The following is a 23,930-nucleotide window of genomic DNA, read 5'->3' on the forward strand; positions in this document are numbered from 1 at the left end:
ACCATGTGGGAAAACCTAGGCTCCACATTCCCGGAGGCATGTTATCTGGGAAGCCACAGGTCTGTTTGGCACTAGCTAGGCATGAGCTGGGCACTAGCTGGGCACCAGCATGCAGTGTTGAGGAATTCGGTTGTGTTACCATTTTCTTTGCATTCGATTGACCATCTCATGCACACTGAAAGTAGACAGTTTCTCAGAAAACCAGCCTGAGACAAGTCAAGGAAGCCTTATGGAGTCAGGGCACTATGCGCTCCCAGAGTCTTTCCCGAAGCAGCCACTGCCCCTTAGGGTTCTCTGTCTCATAGTAGTAGTCCTCCCCTGGAGCTGCCAGGGGCTCTAATGCAAAGAGCTCTGCATCCCAGTCCATGTCTTCTCCGGAGAAGTGGGAGAGGATCTGTCTGGAGCTCCCCAGTCTGCAAGGGAGGAATGAAGCACAGGTTCAGGTTCAGCTTGGCCACTGCACAGAGGGAAGAGATTTCTGGAATACCACTATTCTTGAGGAGGGCATCAGACTGCCCCCAGTCCAGGGCCTCAGGAAGTATCAAGCAGTGGCATCAAGGGGGCTGTGGATGGACCTCAGGTGAGCCTTGGCCTGGCCTGGAAGGAGAAAAGCAAGGATTGGGGCTGGGGCATGGTATGGGGTTTTGCTGTTGATGATTGCTTTCACTACATGTAGTATAAGTCCAGTCATTGTGGGAGGAGAAGGCTATCTAGGGAACCTTGTTTCTAGTAGAGTTGAATTATTTGTGCAGAAGCAAAGGAAACAGTTGGGTGCCTCTTACCAGGCCTTACAAGATGGACTGGATTGGCCAAGGCAAGAGAGAATTTCCAGTACTACACAACTAGACAGGTACCTAGTCCTAGGGGGGAGAACCCAAGGGAGGGAGGCCACCAGAGAAAGTGCCAAGATGGCTCCAGAGGGGCCAGCAAGAAGTCTTCTACCTCAGAGTCTGGCCAATGTGTTCTAAGGAAGGAGCCCCTGCTTCTCCCTACTTCTTCCTTCCTGGTACTCTTCTCTGTTCAGCCCTGCACTCTCATTAAAGACTAGTGGCACACCATGTGTCCATGGCACTGGGTGATGGAGGATGAAAGTGAAGCCCAAAGCAGGAGGACTATGGAAGTGGGTTAGAGAGAGAAGGAGGCAGATGAAGAGCTAAAGCAAGTTCCCAGGCAGGGATAGCAGGTCACCAGGCTAGAGTACCAGGGAAAAAATAATTCTAATCAGTCCTCCCCACATCAACTACACAAGAATAATGTTGGCACGTAGGATGGGGGTGGCAAAACACCTTAAAGAAAACTCCAGGGGGCTGGGAAGGTGGCTCAGTGGTAGAGCGCTTGCCTTGCATGTCTGAGGCCCTGGGTTCGATTCCCCAGCACCACATAAGCAAAAAGAAAAAAAGCTGGAAGTGGCGCTGTGGCTCAAGTGGTAGAGCGCTAGCCTTGAGATGAAGAGCTGAGGGACTGCGCCCAAGCCCAGAATTCAGGCCCCATGACCGGACCCCCCCCCAAAAAAAAAGAAAAAAAAACTCCAGACAGGTGCCAGAGGTTCATGCCCATAATCCTAGCAACTCAGGAGTTTGAGATCTGAGGATCAAGCCCCAGGAATGGCACACACACACACACACACACACACACACACACACCACAGAACCACTTTAGAAGGGGAGGCATGTGATTGGGAGGAATGGGGGAAAGAAAGAGAAGGAAGGAAGGAAGGAAGGGAGGAAGGAAGGAAGGAAGGAAGGAAGGAAGGAAGGAAGGAAGGAAGGAAGGAAGGAAGGAAGGAAGGGGGAAGGGAGGGAGGGAGGGAGGAAGGGAGGGAGGGAGGGAGGGAGAGAAGGAAAGAAGCACTACAGAAACTGGGACAAAAACAATCATTCTGGTTACACTATTTAGTTCAAATACTTACTCTTTTTTATGAGCTTTGGGCTTAAATTTCAGGGTGTTGAATGCCCCTTCCACAGCCTTTGGAAGGTATATGGGGTGTCTTTCAAGCCTCCTCTGAGTGCCAATGGTCCTGCGCTCAGTGCTTCTTCGCAGCTGGCCTTCGGGGCTATGTGAAGCGTGTTTAACCATGTCCTCAGAATGTCTGCGTGGAGCCCTCAGGATCCAGTTGGAATGTAGGCTGTGCTCCCGGGAGCTGGTGGCCACTAGAAGAGAGAAGCAAGGGCTCCTGGCACAGAGGACTCACTATCAGGAGGAACAGAGGCAAAGGAGATAGTGGGCAGGCTGAGGACAGGTAGAGACAACCTTGCTCATCCTAGTGAGCTCCTGGGGGTCTGAGAGCCAAGCCAAGAGGGTCTGATCTTCCAGTTATGGTGTAGCCATAACATGGAATATGCTTTCCATTCAAAAGGAGGACAGCCAGGCACTAACGGCTCATGCCTATAGTCCTAGCTATTCAGGAAGGTGGATCTGAGGATCATGGTTTAAAGCCAGCCCAGGTAGGAAAGTCTGTGAGACTCTTATCTCCGATTAACTATCAAAAAGCCAGAAGTGGAGCTGTGGCTCAAGTTAGAGCCCTGAGTGCAAAAGCTCAGGGAGAGTGCACAGGCATACTAGTAGGGGCCTAAGCAGACTCTGAGCCCCTCCTGTCTTCATGCCCCACTAGTGTTAGGTCAGTATGTATAACACCAAGTGCTCCATCTTAGCCATTTGTAAGTCTGCCATTCAGTCATTCTATTAAGTGTATTCACATTATTGTACAAATAATCTCTAGAACTTTCTCATCTCATAAAGCTGAAACTGTCCCCAACGGATCCATTCTTTCTTTCATCACTTCTCCATTGTTTTCCCAAATCCAATCTTGGAAAAATTCTACCCTATCTTAGCTGGGTTAAGTAGCCTGTATGGAAGTTTTTATCCAAACATTGTCCAAGCATTGGAGGCCTGGACTACAGCAGAGGCAGCAGGAACAACTAAATCAGGAAGTCCCTCAAGGGATCAAAGGGAGGTGCCAGGGCTTATTGTGCTAGGGCAGGGCTAAGGCTCCCTTTGATGGGGAGGGGTGGGATTCCTGAGGCCTGTCTGAGAAACCCACCCGCAGCCCTGCCACCTTCAGCTCCAGTACCTATCCAGTACTTACCATCAAAGTCCACGTCTTCATTGGGCACATCGGCCTCAGCAGCCCTTGGGCACCTATCTGTCTCCAGCTCTGCGATGATGGAGTCAAAGAAAGCAATGGCCTCGGCCACATCGGAACTGAACTGGGAATATTTCTTTGAGGATGCTTTCTGTTAAGGTGAAGGGGAGGAGACACAGTGGTCAGGGCCACTGAATGCCTCATACACAGAAGGCAGAGATGCTGAAAAGATTATATGCTGTTAAAAACGAAACGCAGAGTTAGGAATTTGTGGGGTTGCAAAGGTAAATGGGATAGTCACTATATGGAATCAACAATGCCTATCAATGGTGAATGGATAAAGAAAATGTGGCGTGTGTACACACAATAGAAACTTCTCCAGCAATTAAAAAAATAGCCATTTTCTACAACATGGATGGGGCATCTCAAGTTATCATCTAAGTGAAATAACTCAGGCACAGAAAGCAAATAATATACACGAAGAAATGAAATGGTTCGTGTCATAGAGGTGGAGAGTAGAATTGTCATGTGAGGAAGGAAGTTGTGAGGGGACATTGGAGGAGGTGAGACAATAAATGCCAAAATACAGTTCATTCGGAGGAACACGTTCTAACGGTTTGCAGTGTGATAGGGAGTCAACAGTTTGAACAATTTATTATCTATTTTATAATAACCAGAAGAGAGAAGTTTGAAGGTTCCCAAAATAAAGAATGATAAATGTTCGGTGTTAATGGCCCATAGCTGCAATCCTTCCTACTAAGAAATCTGAGATCTGAGGATCAAGGTTCAAAGCCAGCCAAGCCAGCAAAGTCCATGAGACTCTTACCTACAACTAACCACCAAAAAAGCCAGAAATGAAGGTGTGGCTTAAGTGATAGAGCACCAGCCTTGAGCAAAAAAAGCCAAGTAAGAACTTGAGGCCCTGAGTGCAAGGCCCAGTGCTAGCACAAAAACAAAACAGCAACAATATCAAAGAATTATAAATGCTTAAGGAGAGGAAAATACTAAGCACTTAGATTTGATCATTAGACAGTTAATACATATATTGAATTGTCACACTGTATCTCGTAAGTATCTACAACTATTGTGTGTCAATTAAAATTATTAAAGGTAAACGTAAGTGCCCTATGGATAGAAGGCAAGTAGTCCAGATTTTTAATTGCCATAGGTCAATGGATTTCCAATTATCTCAAAGAGAGAGAAAAAATGAAAGTCCAATAAGATCTACTTCTTTCTTGGTCACAGATTTGACATTAGGCAAAATAATTAGTCTTTCTCTGGTCCTGTTTCCTGCTGATAAAATTATAGAGATTTTAGTATGGTTACTTGAGAAGTATAACAAACAATAAAACATGAAGTCAGAAAAATCTATTCAGTGCCCAAGCAAGTCCCAGCTTCTGTACTGACTTGCCCTTCTCCATCTCAAGTTATCATCTTCATCATGTCTCACAAAGGACTGGGAGCTGAGAGCCACTAACAAGTCCAGGCACCAAGTGAGCGCCATATAGGAGAACTCCAGGGCTGGGAAGGTGGCTCAGTGGTGGAGCGCTTGCCTTGCATGCTGGAGGCCCTGAGTTCGATTCCTCAGCACCACATAAGCAAAAAGAAAAAAACCGGAAGTGGCACTGTGGCTCAAGTGGTAGAGCGCTAGCCTTGAGCTGAAGAGCTGAGGGACAGCACCCAAGCCCAGAGTTCAGGTCCCACGACCAGACCCAAAAAAAAAAAAAAAAAAAAAAAAAAAAAAGGAGAACTCCAGATGAGAGAGACAGAACCAACACGTGAACTGAAAAATTTAGGAAGTGATAGAACCCTCCTCAAGTTCTGTTATTATGGGCCATTTTCACCTAATGTAGAATTTTTTCATTCTATGTGGGCATTTTGGAAGTGGAACATGGGAATGGTTTTATCAACAACTAGGATTACATTACAGACCGGCATGCTGGGGGAAAAAGGATGACATTTCTATGTGCGTCACCTATTTTGTGATATGGATGTGCTTTATAATGCTAGGAAACACTTTTAAATTATTGGTTCTTTTCCTTGTTTTAATTACAAAGGTTTTCCTTAATAAGATATAGTAGAGGGCCACAATATAACCCTGGATCTTTTTTAAAACAACATTATTATTGTTATTATAAAGGTGATATTTCCTTTTTGGACAATGTCACCCTTTCTATCGCTCTCTCCAAGTGTTCCTCTTCCATCCTCGCTCACAAGTTGTATAGTTCATTTTCAACACAGTGTCCAGTGAGTACCATTGCTTCATTTGTTCACCTTTTTCCCTCCTTTCTGTGCCTCCTCTTTTACTCCTAAAGACATATAAATGAACAAATAGAACCAAAAGAAAAGAAAACAAAAACAGCGAAAAAGGGGAAAAAACTCTTTATTTCATTTCCTGGAGTTCATTTTGATAAATATTATTTGTATAATCAGATGCACACGGGCATTGTGCTTTTCTGTTTCTCTCCAAAGAGTATCCTCCTTTGGTCTTAATGTGTGGAAATGCCTGGAGCCTTGTATAATTTATTTTGTCCTGGTATTTTTAGATCTAGCTTCTGCATATGAGAGAAAACATGTGCTTTTGTCTCTCTGAGCTTGGCTTACCTCACTTAGCATAATTTGTTCTAGGTCCTTCCATTTCCCTGCAAAATGATATAATATAATTCTTTCTAATGGCTGTGTAAAATTCCATTGTGTATAGGTACCGCATTTCTTGAATCCATTCATCTATTGTAGGGCATCTGGGCTATTTCCACAATTTGGCTATTGTGAATAGTGCAGTAGAACTGAATCTTTTTATTAAAAATGAAAGATTGGGCTGGGGGAAGTGGTTCAAATGACAATGACAGGTCTAACAAGCTTATGGTCCTGAGTTCAATGCCCAGTACCATTAAAAAATGGAAGACTAATAATGCACTTATCCAGACTCTTTTAAAAAAAAAAAAAAAAGTAAAGACCAGTGAAAAGTAGTAATCTCAAGGACAAAGAGAACAGAAGAGAGGTCATTCTCATTGCAATGGTTGCTTTGGAATGAAAAATTCAAAGTCTGTTACTAGAGACCCTTGCCACAGGTTTGACTCTGGGGGTGCCAACAAAGACCAGATACAGTCACTTATTTGCTAGCTTAAAAATAAGAAACTGCTTTTGCTAAAAATCATTGGCTCCAACCAGGCACTAGTGGCTCACGCCTGTAATCCCAGCTACTTAGGAGGCTGAAATCTGAGGATCATGGTTCAAAGCCAGCCTGGGCAGAAAAGTACATGAGACTAATAGGTCCAATAAACTACTCAGAAAAAACCAGAGCACTGTGGCTCAAGTTGTAGAGCACTTAGCATTGAGCACAAAGAGGCTCAGGGACAACACCCAGGCTCTGACTTCAAGCCCCAGGACCAGCAAAAGAAAGAATAAAAAAAAAAAGTGACTCCCTGCTTGGGGCCATGAGTTAACTAACAGCAGGATAATTCACTGATGTCTCTGCCTCCATTTTGTACCTGTCCCCTTCTCTCTCAGTCTCGTTCTCCTAGAGTCACCTGGATTCCAGAAATGACAGGACTGACTGCTAGGATATCTCTTTGTGACAAAAGATAAAACTACCCACAAGCAACAGTGATCCTACAGGACAGACCACCTACCAAAGGAGGGCAATTATCTGTAATGATGAGGCTGTACCCTGGAGCAAGAGGAGTCATCTGACGAGGACCAGATGGCCCTCCTCCAGTGACAATGGTGATAACAACTTCAGTTCCTCACAGGACCAAAACTGAAATAATGACCAACCAGGTCAAACTTTGCCCAGGGTTGCTTAATCATGTACATTGCAACTCCTGCCTCATTTCTTCCTCTGTTTTATGGAAAGCTCACGTGAGCACTCCAAAGATAAGCTGAAATGTTTACCCTATACTCTTCCCCAAAGCAGCCAGTGCGTTCACCAATCTCCTTTCCCTGACTTTCACCTCTACTTATGTCTTTAATTGGCACATCAAAGTGAACTGGACATGTTGAACCCTGGAGCTAGGCCTCTGGCCTGGGTCTCCTGCGACACTGCCATATTGAAAGTCTAACTTACAAAGAGAGAAATATGGTAAAGCAAGAATTTTTTATTCTGTTTAACCCAAACCAGAAAGACATTCTAGAAATCTGTCTTCCCTATTTGAACAACAGCTATGAGTCTAAATAGGAAAAGGACAAAGGCAGGATGCCAAGGGCTGCATATATGTGCGTGTTATAGTTCCTATTCTGTGGGCTCCCCTGGCACCAGGACTTGAGGGAAGACTTCCTACTTCCAGAAAAAAAAAAAAAAAGAAGCTAGAAAGAAAAAGCAACTTAAGGAGAACAGATTAGAATGACTGAATGCGTCTTTAAATTCTCAAAGTTTAATGTAGCCCCCGTTATAATTCTAGTCTTACTCTCTGCCTTTGCTAGAGCCAAGAGAAGCATCTTATGAAGATGAAGCCACAGGACAAAGGAGCCAACAACTGGTCAGGATATACAGTGAATGAGGACAGAGAACGAAAGCTCCTGAACTAAGTTCCCTAGACTCTTGTGTACCTCCTGGTGCTTAACACACAGGGATCCTCCTAGCTCCTTGCACCTTACCTAGGAAGGAAAGCATCCCACCCAAAAGGGTGTATTTTCCCAGCCCCAAACCTTACCCAGGCCTTCTGTTGGGCAGGATCTCTCTGCTTGTGTTCCTGAGGCTTGTTTGCTTCCTCGGTTCAGTGTTTTGCATCTTCTGGTTAGACACAGCTGCTGCCTCGATATTTTTTTTTCAATACTGGAGCTTGAACTCAGGACCTCATGTTTGTGCTCACAAGGCTAGTGCTTTAACACTTGAGCCATCCCTCCATTTCCTAGGGGGCTGAAGTGGGGGGAGGTGTTGCTGGTTAATTGGAGATAAGAGTCTCACAAAGACTATTCTGCCTGGACTGGCTTGGAACTGTCATCGTTAGAGCTCCTGAATAGATAGGATTACAAGTGTGAGGCACCAGTGCTTGGCTTCAATGTGTTTTAAAAGCTGAGGATTCTAGTAGTTTCCTATCATCAAGGTAACCAAACATCCTGTTTTGCTCAGGAATCGTCCCAGTTTAGGGATGATTCTCCCACTGTCAAAAGTGTGTCTAGTTGGAGGACTAATAGCCTTTCCCTCCACCCACAACATTATAATTATGCCATCTCTCCATTTTCTGAAGTCTGCAGTAGGCAGACTGTCCATTTTGCAAAAAACTTAATGTGCCTATGAGAGTATTTTCTCTAATTCTTCGCAAATTCACATTCTCTGACTTCAGTTCTTCTTTATCTTTCTTGCTTTAATCTTGTGCACAGTAACTCTTCTCAAATTTCCAGATTCAGTTTATTTAAACTGATCTAGTATATTAAAATCCCTTGTGAAAAAAATTAAATATAAAAATCTTAGATCTGACGTCAGGTACAGGTGGCTTACACCTGTAATCCTAGCTACTCAGGAGGCTGAGATCTGAGTATCGTGGATCGAAGCTAGATCAGGAAGAAAAGTCCATGAGACAGATTGGACATTGGCAACTCAAAGAACTCTGTTTGTAAATTTTATTTTATTTTTGTCAGTCATGAGGCTTGAACTCAGGGCCCCGAGTGCTGTCCATGAGCTTTTGTGCTCAAGAGTAGCACTCTACCACTTTGAGCCACAGTTCCACTCATGGTTTCTTAATGTTTTGCTTGTAACTTTTTTAACTATAACTTTTATTGTCTTTAAGAAGTTGTACAAAGGGATTACAATCGAGCATGTCGGCTTATATGTACAATGCATCTTAATGTCATTCTACCTGATTCCATTCCATGCAACCTCATCACATGAGTGTGATTCCAGATATGGTATCTGGAGTTGCTGCTTCAGATCATGGCTGCTCACACCTGTCATTCTAGCTACTCAGGAGCTGTGATTTGAGGATTGTGGTTCAAAACCAACTGGAGGAGTATGTCCATAAGACTCTTATTTCCAATTAAGCACCAAAAAAGCTGGAAGTAGAGCTGTGTGGCTCAAGCTTTAGAGCCACTAGCCTTGAGCAAAAAAGTTCAAGGACAATGTTCAAGCACTGAGTTCAAGCCTCAAGACTAGCATCAAAGATTTTTTTTAAAGAGAAAGCATTGTCTTCATCTCTAAACATCAACATTTACTTCAGTGCCTGACATGGAGTATAACTACTTTTGGAGCCAACTAATATGACCAGCATATGTACCATTACCTAGCGTTATATTTGCCAATCAATTTGAGTGCTGCTAATTTATGACTTTGGAATTTAACTTGACAGATTTGAAAAACTTTGTATTTCTCAGGATGCCCTGTTAACTTGCAATAGTTACATTCTGAGAAACTAACATTAATGTGAAAATATCATAAGCAGAAAGTACATTCAATGCAACTAATCTACCAAGCGTCACAGCTCAGCTCTAGCCTACATTAAACATCATGAGAATACAGTTGGGTCAAGTTCATCTAACTCAAAGCCTGTTTTACAAAGTGTTTGATATCTTATGCATTTTATTGAACACTGCACAGAAACTGAAAGGCAAAATGTTGCCTGACAACACTCCCACATCATCATAAAGTCAAAGTATTGGAAGTTGAATCATCATAAGTTGCAGATGAGCAGTAGATTTTATTTCTATAGCATTGTGGTAACACTGTTCTGGGCTAATCAGAGCTGTAAGTCTAAATGTCACTAATAGTAATGTAATTTCTAGGGAAAAAATATGGAATTGGTCTGGGTTGGGAAAATGGTTCTACCATTGGATTATTCAACTGGGTGAGATTAAATGCAAAACAGTTCAAAATAGCCCACAAAAAAATTAACATCATTGAGAGAAGATTTTCAGGATAAATCTTCAGAGCTCAACTCCTGACATACTTCAGATGGCGTTTCAGGACCAAGTCAAAAGTAATATTTATCTTCTCCATTTGGCATTGTAGTACTGAAGGAAATAGATACCCAAGACTGAAGTTTTATGAAAAGTGAATGGTAATTTATAATAAAAATTATAGTTATTAAGAACAGACAGCTTAGCAAAAGTACAGTTATTGACATTTAAATGCATACATACACACACCCACATAAAAGTTTTCAATACATAAGCTAAATAATTGGTAGACTTGCCATAGCTGAAGAAAAAAAGTCAGTGAAATCAATGGAATAGAACTGAAAACCCAGAAATGAACCGACAGACCTATAGCCACCTAATCTTCTATAAGGGAGCTAAAAATAGAATGGCAAAATTGGTTAATCACCTGTAGAAAACTAAGGCTAGATCCTTATATCACCCTGCACTAGAATCAGCTGCAAATGGATCAAAGACCTCAGAGTCAAAACAGACACCCTGAAAACATTAAAGGAAGGAATGAATAAGAGAAACCCAAGTCTCCTTAGCACAGGCCGAAATTTTCTAAATAGAGACCCAGAAACAGAATAAATCAAAGAATGGTTAGACAAATGGACTTGCATGAAGCTGCAGAGCTTCTGCATGGCAAAGGACATAGCTAGCAAGATCGATAGAAAGCCCACGGTTGGGAGAAGATCTTCACTAGCCATACAATGGACAATGGTCTCATATCTAAAATATACTTGGAAATCAAAAAATTAAATCCCCCAACAACAAATACTCAAACAACAGCCTGATAAAAAGTGGGCTAAACACTTAAAGAGAAACTTCTCTGAAGAGGAAATAAGCATGGCCAATAGACACATGAAGAAATGCTCAACCTCTCTAGCCATAAAAGAAATGCAAATCAAACAACATTGAGATACCACCTCACCCCAGTTAGAATGGCTATAACTAAGAACTCTAATAACAACAGATGCTGGAGGGGATGTGGCCAGAAGGGAACCCTACTGCCTTGTTGGTGGGAGTGTAAACTTTTTCAACCACTTTGGAATGCAGTATGGAGATTCCTCAAAAGACTCTACATAGAGCTCCCCTATGACCTAGCAATCCCACTTTTGGGCATTTACCCAAATGATCACAAACAAGACCATACTAAAGCCACCAGCTCAACTATGTTTACTTCAGCATTATTTACCATAGCTAAGATATAGAAACAATCCAGATGCCCCTCAGTAGATGAATGGATCAAGAAAATGTGATGTTTGTGTGTGTGTGTGTGTGTACACAATGGAATTCTATGCCTCCATCCATTTGTTAGGAAATGGAAATGTAAAGACTTGGAAAAAATTATATTAAGTGAAGTAAGCCAGGCCCAAAGAAACATAGGTTCCATGGTTTCCCTTATTTGCAATAACTAGTACATGTCTAGGACAAGCAGAAAAGGTCAAAAGATATATACGTATGACCATATAAGATGATATTAAGTGAAATGATCACCAAGATAGGGGCACAAAGATTATTTTGTCTTTCTTGCTATTGTTTTTAACGTATTTATAATGTACCATGTGGTTTTTTGTTTCTTTGTATGCTCGTCCCCCAAGGTATAACCCCTGTTTTCACTGTATTTGATGTCTGTGCCCTGCATATAGAAAATGTACTCATTATCTTGCTCATGTAACAGTAACCCCTCTGTACAGTTTTTTTTTTACAATTATAAAACTTACGAAAATCAGTAAAATAAAAAATCAACACAAAGAGATTTTTTAAAAAAGGGGTGGAGGATATTAATTCTCCCAATCCAGGAGCATGGTTTTTCTACTTCCTTAGTTCTGCTCTAATTTCCTTTTTCAGGTTTTTAAAGTTTTCATCACAGAAGCCCTTCACATCTTTAGTTAAGTTAACTCCTAGGAATTTTATTTTTCAGGAGGCTATTATAAAAGGAGTTGCTTTCCTGATTTCAGCTGTGTTCTTCTCATTATTGTCATACAGAAAAGCCATTGGTTTTTGAGGGTTACTTTTATACACTGCTACTTTGCCAAAGTTTCGGATCAGCTGGAATAACTTGGGAGTGGAGACCATGGGGTTCTTTAAATACAAGATCATGTTATCTGCAAAGAGGAAGAGTTTTACCTTATCTTTCTATATTTGGATCCCCTCTATGTTTGCATCTTGTCTTATTGCTCTAGCTAGGCAGAAGCAACCCAGATGCCCCTCAGTAGATGAATGGATCAAGAAAATGTGATACAGATAGAGATATAGATATCTATAGATGAATTCTATGCCTCCATCAGAAAGAATGGCACCACCCCATTTGTTAGGAAATAGAAAACATGGGAAAAAAATTATATTAAGTGAAGTAAACCAGACCCAAAGACTCATAGGTCCCATGGTTTCCCTTATTTGCAATAACTAGTATATGTCCAGGATAATCTTGCCAGACAAGCAGAAAAGGTAAAAAACTATGTACAAATGACCATATAAGATGATGCTAAGTGAAATAAACCCCAAGATAGGGACAAAAGAGGTTTTATCTTTGTCATTGTTTTTTTTTGGGGGGGGGGTCCGGTCGTGGGGCCTGAACTCTGGGCTTGGGCGCTGTCCCTCAGCTCTTCAGCTCAAGGCTAGCGCTCTACCACTTGAGCCACAGCGCCACTTCTGGCTTTTTTCTTTTTGCTTATGTGGTGCTGGGGGATTGAACCCAGGGCCTTGAGCATGCAAGGCAAGCGCTCTACCACTGAGCCACCTTCCCAGCCCTTATCTTTGTCATTGTTGTTTTTAATGTACTATGTGATTTTTTTGTTTCTTTTTTTATGTTCTTCTCCCATGGTATAACCCCTGTTTTCACTGTATTTGATTCTGGTGCACTGCATCTTGTATATACATTTTTTTCTAATTTGGGGAGGGGAAGGGAAATAACAAAATGCTGACACAAAGATACAGGCTGACCCATTGTAACAATGAGATGTACAAGACACTATGTTGAAAACGAACTTTACAACTTGGGAGGGGGGAGGAGTAGGGGAGGTGGGGAGGATAGGGATGGTAGGGGAAAAACAAAGGAGGGGGTAATAGTGCTCGATAGGTAATGTACTCATTACCTTACTCATGTAACTGTAACTCCTCTGTACAGTATCTTTACAATAAAAAATATTTAAAAAATTTTAAAAAAGGGAAAGAAGATCTCTAGATGAATGAAACCTTGGTACTATCTATTATAAATAAACATCAACAATCCACCCAAAAATCTTCTGTGACTCTTCCCTGCACATCAAGTGAGCAAACGGTTCTATGGCGGACAGTAAGGAGATGTCCTCTAAATTCTGAGGCTATCTACTTGGAGCAGTGCCAGATCCTACAGGTAAGGAGCTCAGTCCCCAAGATTGCCCTCACCACCACTTCAGATGCCAGACTGGAGCCCCAGCTTGTTTTACCTGTGCTTCTGACTGACCAAGTTGTAAGTCAGCATCTCCACAATCTCTTGCTAATTTCAACTACGTTGTTAGAGTGGCTCACAGGACAAGGACATGTTTACTGTTTTGTTGGTATAAAGCCTATTGTAAATGATACTCACAAGCAGCAGAGGGTGCCACACTCTAGAACCTTCACGAGTTCTGCCCTACTATGCACAAGCATTCTGATCCCAGTCCTTTCTTTCTTTCTTTCTTTTTTTTGGAGGGGGGGTGTTATGGAAGCTCATAACACAGGTATGACTGATTTAGTCATTAGCCATTGGTAATCAAGTTAACTTTCAAACACCCCTCTGCCCACCCTCATCCCCGCACATGACCAAATATTGGCTACTGGAGCTAAAGACCACAATCCTGTTTTCCTGCCTTGGTCTTTCCCTAGTCCTCCACCCCAAAGCTACCCAAGGGCTGGCAGCCATCAATCTATTCAGCATGAAATGGTACTTACTGACTTGAGAGTTCACTTGGAGAGTGAACAATGAAACAGATTTCATGGCATCACATATATAAAGAAGATTCTTTAAAAGTTAACCATCTATTTAGTTTTACCCATTAATCCCACCTTTAGAAATCTGTTTTAAAATGCTTTATAGCCCATAAAGTAAGATGTATTTATTTTTATTTTTATTTTTTTGTCAGTCGTGGGGCCTGAACTCTGGGCCTGGGCACTGCCCCTCAGCTTTTCTGCTCAAGGTTAGCACTCTACCACTTGAGCCACAACACGGCTTCTGGCTTTATCTGCTTATGTGGTGTTGAGGAATTGAACCCAGGGCCTCATGCATGCAAAGCAAGCATGCTACCACTGAACCATCTTCTCAGCCCCAGATATACTTATTTTTAAAGTCTGATAAGTGTTTGAAATAATGTGTTAAAGTTTTTGTCTTTAAAACTTGGTTTACAAAATCTACTCAACATCACACATGCCTATGTACATCTACACACACACACACACACACACACACACACACACACACACACACACACACATTTCCAGATTTAGCAAATAAAATACAAGTTGGAAGTTAAATTTTAGTTTCAGGTGAATGATGAATAATTTTTTAGTGTAAGTATGTATCAAGCCATGTGTCACTTGGTGCCACATCCCTTTTTGTCTCAGATGTTCAAGAGATCACTCAAACCTTAGAACTCAAGAATGGGGAAAATTTGTGCTTAAAAAAAAATCATCCAACACAGCCAAGTGCCAATGGTTCGAGCCTGTCATCTTACTCAGGAGGTAGAGATCAGGAGGATTATGGTTACAGGCCAGCCTGAGCAAAGCAAGACCCCACCTAAACAGAAAAATGGATATGTGGATTGAGTGGTACATTCTATTCCACCTACAGTGTAAAATGCAAATAAGGGGATCACAGGATATCCCAGGCAAAAAGAGAGACCTTATCTCAAAGATAATCACAGCCAAAATGAATAAAGGTAGGGTTCAAGCATCTGCCTAGCAAGTGAGAAGTCTTCAGTACCACCAAATAAATGAATAAACAAGCAAGCCTATCCATCAGATAGCTGAAATACGAATTTAATAAGACATCCTCATTTTATTACATATTAAATGCAAATACACTAGTAGAAAAATGATTTTTAAAAGATACACTTAAAATTCATGTAGTGATCATTTCTAGATGGTAGGATTTGTAAGTTATTTTTTTCTTCTTATGCCTCCTATGTTTCATAAATTTTACATAACAAACAAATGTCATCATAAAAATGTACAACTAAAAAACATTTTTTTGATGGTGGGCTCTGAGTCACGTACACAATGAATGTTTTGATCATATAACATACTCAACCAACATTTTACTCCATTAAAAAGAAAAGGCAAATCTCTACTCATCCAAACAGCAGACCTCTGATTTTTCCCAGTTTACCACCAAATTTTGTAACCTTTTTTTTTTTAACTATTGGAGTTTCTCAGGCTATTGATTATTGTACATCTACCACATGCCTAGACTTCTGCCAGAGACTGGAGTTAAGAAGATCAATGAGAAGATGAACTGTCCGTTAGATGAGCTCACAGTCAGTGGCCAGGATGAGCCAATGAACAGACAATTTCAACACATAGGCTGAGTGCTGAGGGAGAACTCTGACCCAGGGAAGAGGGAATCTACAGAGTCAGATTGCATATTTGAGAAGAGGCAGTCTGGGGAAGTGCTCACAGGATAAGAAGTTGGCCAAATGAACAGAGTGGAGTGAGAGGAAAAGGAAGAGGAGGTATTGTTTCTAGGCAGGGCAAAGAGCTTTTGTGTAGAGGGAAGGCTTGGAAATGCAAACACATATTTTGTGGCTTGACTAAGAACAAATGACTGCAGGCCTCACATGCTCTGTTATCCATCATTGTTACACTGCCTGCCATCTTGCAGAAAGTTCTGCCAAGCATAATGGAATACTCTTTGCAGTTCATATTGAATTTTTACTGCCTTTCAACTCTGCAAACTAGATACGGGCCAAGTGATAGATTCCTGTACCTACTCCCTTGTAACTATACAGAAAAATCTGTGCTTTAGTATCATTGCATCTGAAAAGTAGTTCCCACAACTGCAAACCAGAATCCATTTCCCATTTCATATGCCATTAATCTATGGATGATTTGCAATCTTTACTTACAACGCTAGATTCAGACCCTTCTGCTATTTGCTTCTGACACTACCTTTATTTTATGAATGAAGACTGTGTGGTCTTAATAGAAAATGGTTCTGAAAGCTAATTATGTTCAAAATAAAGCTGTTTTAGGGCAGCCATTCTCCAGAGCCCAACTGGTTCATTTGAAATCATTCTTTCTTCCTTTTCATGTGCTTATTCTAGGGCTTAAACTCAGAGCCCGGGTGCTGTCACTGAGTTTTTGTGCTCAAAGCTAGTGCTCTACCACTTGAGCCACATTTTCACTTCTAGATTTTTGTGGTAGTAATTGGATATAAGAGTCCTGCAGACTTTCCTGCCTGGGCTGGCTTTGAATCATGATCCTCAGCTGTCAGCCTCCTGAGTTGCTAGGATTACAGTGTGAGCCACTGGTGCCTGTCTTAAAATCATTTTTATAGCAGGTGAATTTCTTTAGTCAGGAGACAGGAATGGGTGTTCATTTTGTAATTAGTACGGTCTAGGTGCACATACATGCAAGCTTCTCATAGCTTGTAATGCACACATAATTCTTAATTAATTAGGTTTCTTCTGACCAATAGTAACCAATAACTTCAATCTTTAAATATACACAGCCAAAACCATCTGAGTTGATGAGGCTTAAGTGTTCCAACGTACTGTGGCCTGCCTTAACAGCCTCCCTCTTTCTACCAGTCAGCTCTGTGCCCAGCCGCCCGGAGCTCTTCTCTATAGTCACCCAGGCCACGCTCCACTTATAGGGTCTAATTCTCATAGTGGAATGCTGGTTGTGTACCTGCTTATCTAGCCCTAAAAATGTAATGAGGTATCCTCCCCTAATGATAGCAAATGTCCTTGTCAGAAACAACATAATCACAGACTTTCCTTTCTACTTCCCATGAAAAACCAAAAGTTGAACAATTGGGCATTAAAAAATAAATGAAGGAAGTTCAGATGCCTGCTGCAATATGGACGAACCTGGAAAATGTTAGCGTCAACAAAGTAAGTCAGAGACAAAAGTGCAAATACTATATGATTCCATTTACAGTCATGCACTGATGTTTCCATCAACAGAGCCCACAAACAAATGATGGTAGCCCGTATGATTCTATGGGCTACTCTAGGTTAATCTTCCTAGTTAGTGTAAGGATATTTTCCCATGGTCACACAATGACAAAATTGCCTACTAGCCCATTTCTTGGAATGCAAACCTGTTGTACGTATGTGGGTTCAAACTATCTTATTACACCAAACTGAGATATGCTATAAGGAGGAGAAAAGGAGAAGTGAAATATTCCACAGCCCCCTTACAGTAGGATGGGACTACTACTTGAGGAAAGCATCAAGGAACAGGTGAGGAGAGAAAAATCAAGGCAGAAGCCAATCTGTCCCAGATATGGCCTGAGAATAAATGGAACAAGGGGCACTTGGCTTTTGTTAAGATGTGGGGGTAAAGGAAAAGTGTTGTCCTGCAAGAAACCCAGCAGGATAACATTTTGCTTTTCAGTTTTGTCTCCTGGAATGAATCACATTTTAGCGAATTTTCACAGGATGTTGGAAAGGTGGTTGTTCTGTGCATACTTTGGGCATCTGAATTCTCCACTGGGCCCAGAAGGACAGGCAGAAGCTACACACTCATGCATCCTTCAGCCCTCATGAAAATGCAGCTCTTGATAAGAAATGTACTCATTATCTTGCCCATGTAATTGTAACCCCTCTGTATGGTATTTTCACAATTAAAAAAAAAAAAGAAAATGCAGCTCAAGGCCAATCTTTGATTGTTACAGCTGAAGTTCTGAGAAATCTTCACCAGAAACTCTGCACTGGCTTACTACCTTGCTTAATGACCCTTCAGACTGATGCACCATGTAGACAGGTTCTCTGGGTTATTCACCAGCATCTAGAACATTTCCTGACTCATAGCATGAATTTGATAAGTATGTTGAGGAATGCATAAATAATGTATTAATGAATGGTTACCACAATGTTATTAAGAGCATTATCCACCATGTCCCCTAAGGTTTCCATGATCAAATACTGAGAGATTTGGGAATTCAAAGTTATGGAGTGGATAAAACCTTCACTTAAGATAAAACCCTAAGTAATGTACATAGTTCTTCTCAGATCATGAGAATTGTGAAATGAGTCCAACTTTCTTTTATCTTAACTTCCATTAAGTATAGAGCTAAATCTAAAGTTTGCCATCTATGTGTCAACTGAAGTGACTCACATTATCTACAAATGCTTTTGTGTGATGTTGACTTTCTATAGATGTTTCTTCTCCCCTGATGTTCTAATTTCTGCTGCTACTTTAGTATTCTGGAGTGTAGCTTGCTCACTTCAGATTCTTTGTAGGATGAGCTATGAGGAAATACTTGTGCTAGAATATATGGAGGCTGCAATGCCTACCCATGATGACATGCCTGTGGAAAGACTGTCCTTGTATTCTTTTCCTAAGGCAGGCTGAGAAGTGCAAGAGTAGATAGGACAAACTCAGTGGAGACATTGGGTGAAGTAGAATCAATAGTAACTAAGTGAAGAAAAGGAAGAATGGAAGAAAATTTTATATCTGAATTGTTCAGAGGAGTTTTTTTTAATACATTGCTGGTCATCTTTAGCCATGTTTCTCCTAAGAAAAGAGAGACCAAGTCATTCAGAACCCCTTCAGGAGATTTCTAGCACAGAGTTCATGCTCAATAGCAGACAAGCATCTCCTGCAGGCTCAGAAGCTCAGGATAAAGCAATCCCTCGCTGTATCCCAAGCTGCACACTCCAAACACTTGTGCTCAAAATGTGTTTTCCAAATGGAAAGGTACTGGTAAAACTGAACAAGGATGTGAGTTCTGATATGGTTCAGATTGGTTTTTTTTTAAAAAAAAAAACTGGCTCTCTCTTAAGAACTTGGCCTTTCATGAATCCTTATGTGCCTCTGAGCCCCACACTTCTCATCTGTAGAGTGGAGCTTGCTTACCTTCTACATGTAGAAGTAGAAGACGATCAGAAGTGAAGGATAACAGCTGGTTGTCTTTGATGTGTCATGGCTGAGGCACAAGGACAGAAGAATGGGAGAATGTCACAGCTTCTCTGCCCTGACAGACAGAATGAAGAGACCCAGAGCAGGAAGCTCTCACTTTGTCCGTTCATAGACTACGTTCTGGGACAACTCCATTTCAAATATGCTATCCTTCTGCAATGTGCATCAGGCCCTGAGTTGGACATTCTACCATCTGGACATCCAGACCCTGACTCTCAAACTGCAGCTCATGCCCAACACTTACGTAAAAGTCATCAGACTGCTGTTGTTTTACTTTTAAAATGCTGAAAATCATTTTAAATTCATTTTTACAATCACCTCTTGCCTTGAAGGAGAAGCAGATTGCCACAGGGACTGCCTGGGATATCTCCACATGCAAGGTCTCTGGGGGCTTGCTATACTAACCCCGGGCTCAACTCCTTTCCAGGTTGTTCTTACTTCCTCCTCCCTCTTAGGCTCAAGGTTTCCTCAGAGTGGTTGGATAGCAGATCAGTGGACATCTTAGTGCGTTATGTCTTAAACTTCATTCATGCTTCAATCAGCCTGCTAAAATTAAAACTCCAGAGTATGACACTCTGTACCTCTCTGGACCCCAGCAGTGGCTTGTGAGATCATAGTATCAAGCAAAGAAGGAGAAATAAGTCTATTTTTCAAAACTTTCTCGCTGGTTGTATGTTTGGCTAAACTGGTCAACACCTAAGATATATTTCTTACTGCTGTGGATCTCAATCAAAATAATTTTAAGGATACTTTTCTCAATCAAAATAGTTTTAAGGACACTTTTCCTGACAGGGACAGATAAAGAAAGCAGGTCCAGGGGCTGTTATCTAGAGAGAGGGAAGGAAGGACTGTCATGATGTCTTGGGACCACAGAACATGGTTCTCATTCTCCCCTATCTATGGAACCAAAAGCATCTCTAAACAGAGTCTATAACCCTAGAAGATTCAAGCTACAAGAAAACCTAGAAGCCCTAAAATCATCTTTGTCATCAGAGGTGGCCTCCAAAGAGAAAGAGGTTGATTCATGGATCTACAACAGACTAGCCATAGGCCTCGGCTCAGAGGCCCAATTCTGGAAGACTTTTCTATAGAGCCCAACACTGACATACTTTTGCAGTTAAAATGGTGATTTAAACTAGTCCCTTTTGGTATTAAATGCAGACAGTTGAAACCGGTAAGGTTAGGCCAAGTCCTAGAGATTTGATAACAGTCCAATCAGTCATTCAACATTAATGGATGTTGTATGGCCTGCAGGATGCTCCGGGGAGCCAGTCACAAAGACAGAGACAAGCCTGCTCTGAATGCCTTCTAGTTTAGCTATCAGGAAAATGCTTGGCAGAAATAGGCAACAAAAGAGCCTCAACTACAGACATGAAAAACACATAAAATGAATTTGAGAAAATGAAAGGAAAAGAAACTGAATGAATTGGGAAGGTTACCACTGGCACCAGGTAATCTGGCAGATAAAGATGGGGTAACTGGATGTCCATTTCCTATGGTGGGGCAGCATCTCCCCACCTTCTGTATGGCATTATATGTATGTTCAAGAAAACGTTAAGGGTTACAAAACTCTCTGGAAAGCATAAATGACAAGATGAACACACTAATGTTATGCATATATCTGGCTGGAGACCTCAGTGCCAAGCTAGGCTGTCAGACAATCTCCTGCAAGCCCCCAACTGTTTGTGCCATACCCACCAGGTCAGTAGTGAAAAAAATCTTCACTTGTTTAGTTGGCCTGGGAGTTAAACACTAAGACACTAGGAATGATCTAGAACATGGGAACATTTCACTTTTTGCTGGGATTTTTCTATGTAATCACGGTATTTTTTTTAAGTAGCAATAATTTACTGAGAAATTTTTTGTTATCATCCAAATGCCATACAAACATTATCTCATCTATAAAGTCTGGCCACAAGTGACAGATGCAAAATCCCACCAGGCAGCTCTGAGATTCCTCACTGCTCTTCTTTGTATCCTCAGCATGAGAAGTTGTAAGCAAGAATCTGGGGGCTGGGGCTCACACCTATAATCCTAGCTACTCAAGAGGCTGAGATCTGAGGATCATGGTTTGAAGCCAACCCAAGTAGGAAAATCCATGAGACTCTTATCTCCAATTAACCACCAAAAAAAGCCAGAAGTAGTAGAGCTATATAGCTCAAGTGGTAGTGTACCAACCTGTTGAGGGAAAAGCTAAGGGCCCTGAGTTCAAGCCCTAATACCAGCCAAATAAATATACAAACAAATAAGCAGGAGACTAGGCCCCTCCCAGGCCAGGAAAAGTCTTTGAGGACTACTGACCGACCCCTTGCTCATAAGATACCAGACTGATCAAGCTACACATGCCTGAGGTTCTGGGAAGAGCCTCCATGGACTCTGTCCTGCTGCTCTGCCACGCTTACCTTGGTCTCTTTGGACTGGCCAAAGGGCTTTTTGCCTCCCTTGGAGGACTTGGAGGAGGTGGAGGAGGAGCCGTGCGCACGGCCCGGCTTCAGGTCGCTGAGGCTGCTGAGGTATTTTCTGCGCAGGGCCAGCAGCTCTTGCAGGTACTGCAAGCAGTCCTGCGTGCGCGAGTACATCCACGCCCGGTCCCCCTCTTGCTGCAGGTAGTACAGGCTGCTGTCCATGCTGCTCGTGCTTTTATATTTCTTTAAGGACTCGCTGAATTTCTCACCGTGGTCCCCAACCACGTACATGGAGGTGCTTCGAAGGAGCCTTACGTTGGGGCCGGCTCCGGGGTAGTAGGGGCTCTCGGCGGCTGCCTTCCTCTGGGGACCGGAGCTAAAGATTGAATGGATCTTTCTGAACATGGTGCCGGGTTTCCGTCTGTGGGTCCCTTCCAGCTGCCTGCGCAGCCGCCACCTGATCTAGCTGGTGGTAGAGGAGCCCACATGCAGGCCCTGCGCCATCTGCCTGGCAGGAGGCTCAGGAATCCCAGCGCGCGCCCGGCTGAGTCGGGCCAGGGGCCTGCGGGCCTCACCCATGCAGCGCCCCGCGAGGATCTGCAGGGTCAGCAGCAAGGGTGCCAGCCGGCCCTGGGCGCCAGGCCGTGCCAGCGCGCTCCGTGCGCTTCCACGGATGGAGACAGGACCTGGAAGCTCGGTCACTCCTTTTCTTCCTTTTCCTTTTCCATCTCTGGGCGTGGTCTCGCTCAATTATTTGACATGATCCCTGCCAAGGATCTCTTTTTACATTGGCACTTTGCTTGAGCTGGCTCTGGGTGCTGAATCGTCTGGCTCCACAAATGAAGTTCTATGTAGCAAGGACAATTCACAGCCAAGAAGGGGGGCGGGGAGGAAGGGGGAGGTGGCGTATTGCTCAGGGTAAAATCCAGTTCCCCCTTCTCCCCCTACCAAGATGAGCCAGGAAGGACAGAGGCAAAGCCCTTGGTAGGAGCTCGCAGATGCCCTGATAAGCCGGGTACGGAGCAGGCACCCGAGGAGAGGCCCCGGCCTGCAGTAAGGGGACCGCGTCCGTTACCGGATAGCAGCCCTTTGTGGAGGCGGAGGATTCAAATATCTGGACTGTGACTTTTTGCATAAATACATCCGTGAACTGAAGAGTAGCCACGTAGACGGAGAAGACTTGTTTCTGCACCTGAGCACATTTTAATTCGGACCAATTAGAATCCGATGTAAACTTCTTCCCCTAGAGCATTGCGCATTCATATCCAAGGGCTATTTTCTCCAGGCAGGTGCTAAACACCATTACTATATTAATTTCCATTCATTTCTCTACATAGTCTATTTTTTTTCCTCCAGAATTTCAATCCAGCAGCTGAAGCCTATGCGTGTCTAGGACAAGCATCGTCTTAAGCTGAAATGCGTATTAGACAAGCTGAGGAGCCTGGAAATCTTATGTCAAGTATTAGGTGATGTATGTATTGGAATAGTTTGTTTTTGTTACTTGCTAGGTTCGTGTTATGTTATTTTATTATGAAAGAGAAAAGACCCCTTTCATCAGATACAAAGAAAAGCAGTTTTAAATGTTTATATCCTGCTTTCCAATAACAACTGCATCTTTTCATGAAACCATCAAATGACATTATAACTGTAATCATGTGGAAGGTGTTTTCCATGTACAGCATTCTTCTAGACCCTGTGGGGGCTCAGCTTCTTTTATCTGTAAAAAAAAATCTCCCTTGCAGCTTCAACAGAGAGCTGCAATGGAGAAGATATGAGGCATTTCTTCCTATTATTTAAGTATTCCTAAGTAATATTAGTATTAGCTTCCATGAGAAAACAGAGTTGTTGTCTTTGTGGTCATCAGTTCCCAGATGAAGAAGGGATTTTCTAGGAAGGTGATGAGTTTTTCAGGGTTTAACATCCTGATTGCAAGTCGGAGATGCTCCCCCATCAAGATCCAAACTCTCCTGGGAAGTCAGGACCCTGCATTGCTCTGGCTTCACTTGGGCTTCACAATCCACCTAGGGTGGACAGTGACTGATGGGATTTGTTCTCAGAGCTATCCAAAGACTCTATCCAAAGATCCTGCTGTCACAACTTTTCTCATTAGATTATGCCAGTGGATTCAGGATTATGCTGATTTTACATGGTTTGAGAAGAGGCATAAGGAGATAAAAATTACACTGACTTTCCTACTTGGGATGTCGTGTTCAATCTAACCTCTTGGTCACAAAGGGAATAAAAGTATCTATCTATCTATCTAGCTATCTAGCTCTATATCTTCACCTCCTCTCTCTACATTCCAATCCCTATGTTGGATTCTTCCTGAAGGCCAGACTTCTGGAGAGCATTAAGAGAAAATTATACTAATATCCACTTGCACAGACTTTCATGTATATTAATAAGCCAGACATTTAGCAGAAGCCACAATCCCACTAGCTGACACTCCTTACCTGCTGTGCCAGCCCCGCCCTCAAAGCCACCTC

General features: G+C 42.4%; 1 protein-coding gene across 1 annotated transcript; it reads right to left on the bottom strand.

Moving 5' to 3' along the window:
- Positions 1–235: 235 nt before the first annotated feature.
- Positions 236–21,849, bottom strand: CUNH13orf42 (chromosome unknown C13orf42 homolog). Its single transcript, XM_042685661.1, has 4 exons — positions 21,442–21,849; positions 3,086–3,233; positions 1,910–2,150; positions 236–413 (listed from the first exon to the last, which is right to left on the bottom strand). The coding sequence occupies exons 1-4, from the start codon at positions 21,847–21,849 to the stop codon at positions 236–238; spliced, it is 975 nt and encodes a 324-aa protein (XP_042541595.1).
- Positions 21,850–23,930: the final 2,081 nt, after the last annotated feature.

This window comes from Dipodomys spectabilis, unplaced genomic scaffold (genome assembly GCF_019054845.1).
Source record: "Dipodomys spectabilis isolate Male_0828 unplaced genomic scaffold, ASM1905484v1 ptg000095l, whole genome shotgun sequence".
Taxonomy (NCBI): Eukaryota; Metazoa; Chordata; class Mammalia; order Rodentia; family Heteromyidae; genus Dipodomys; species Dipodomys spectabilis.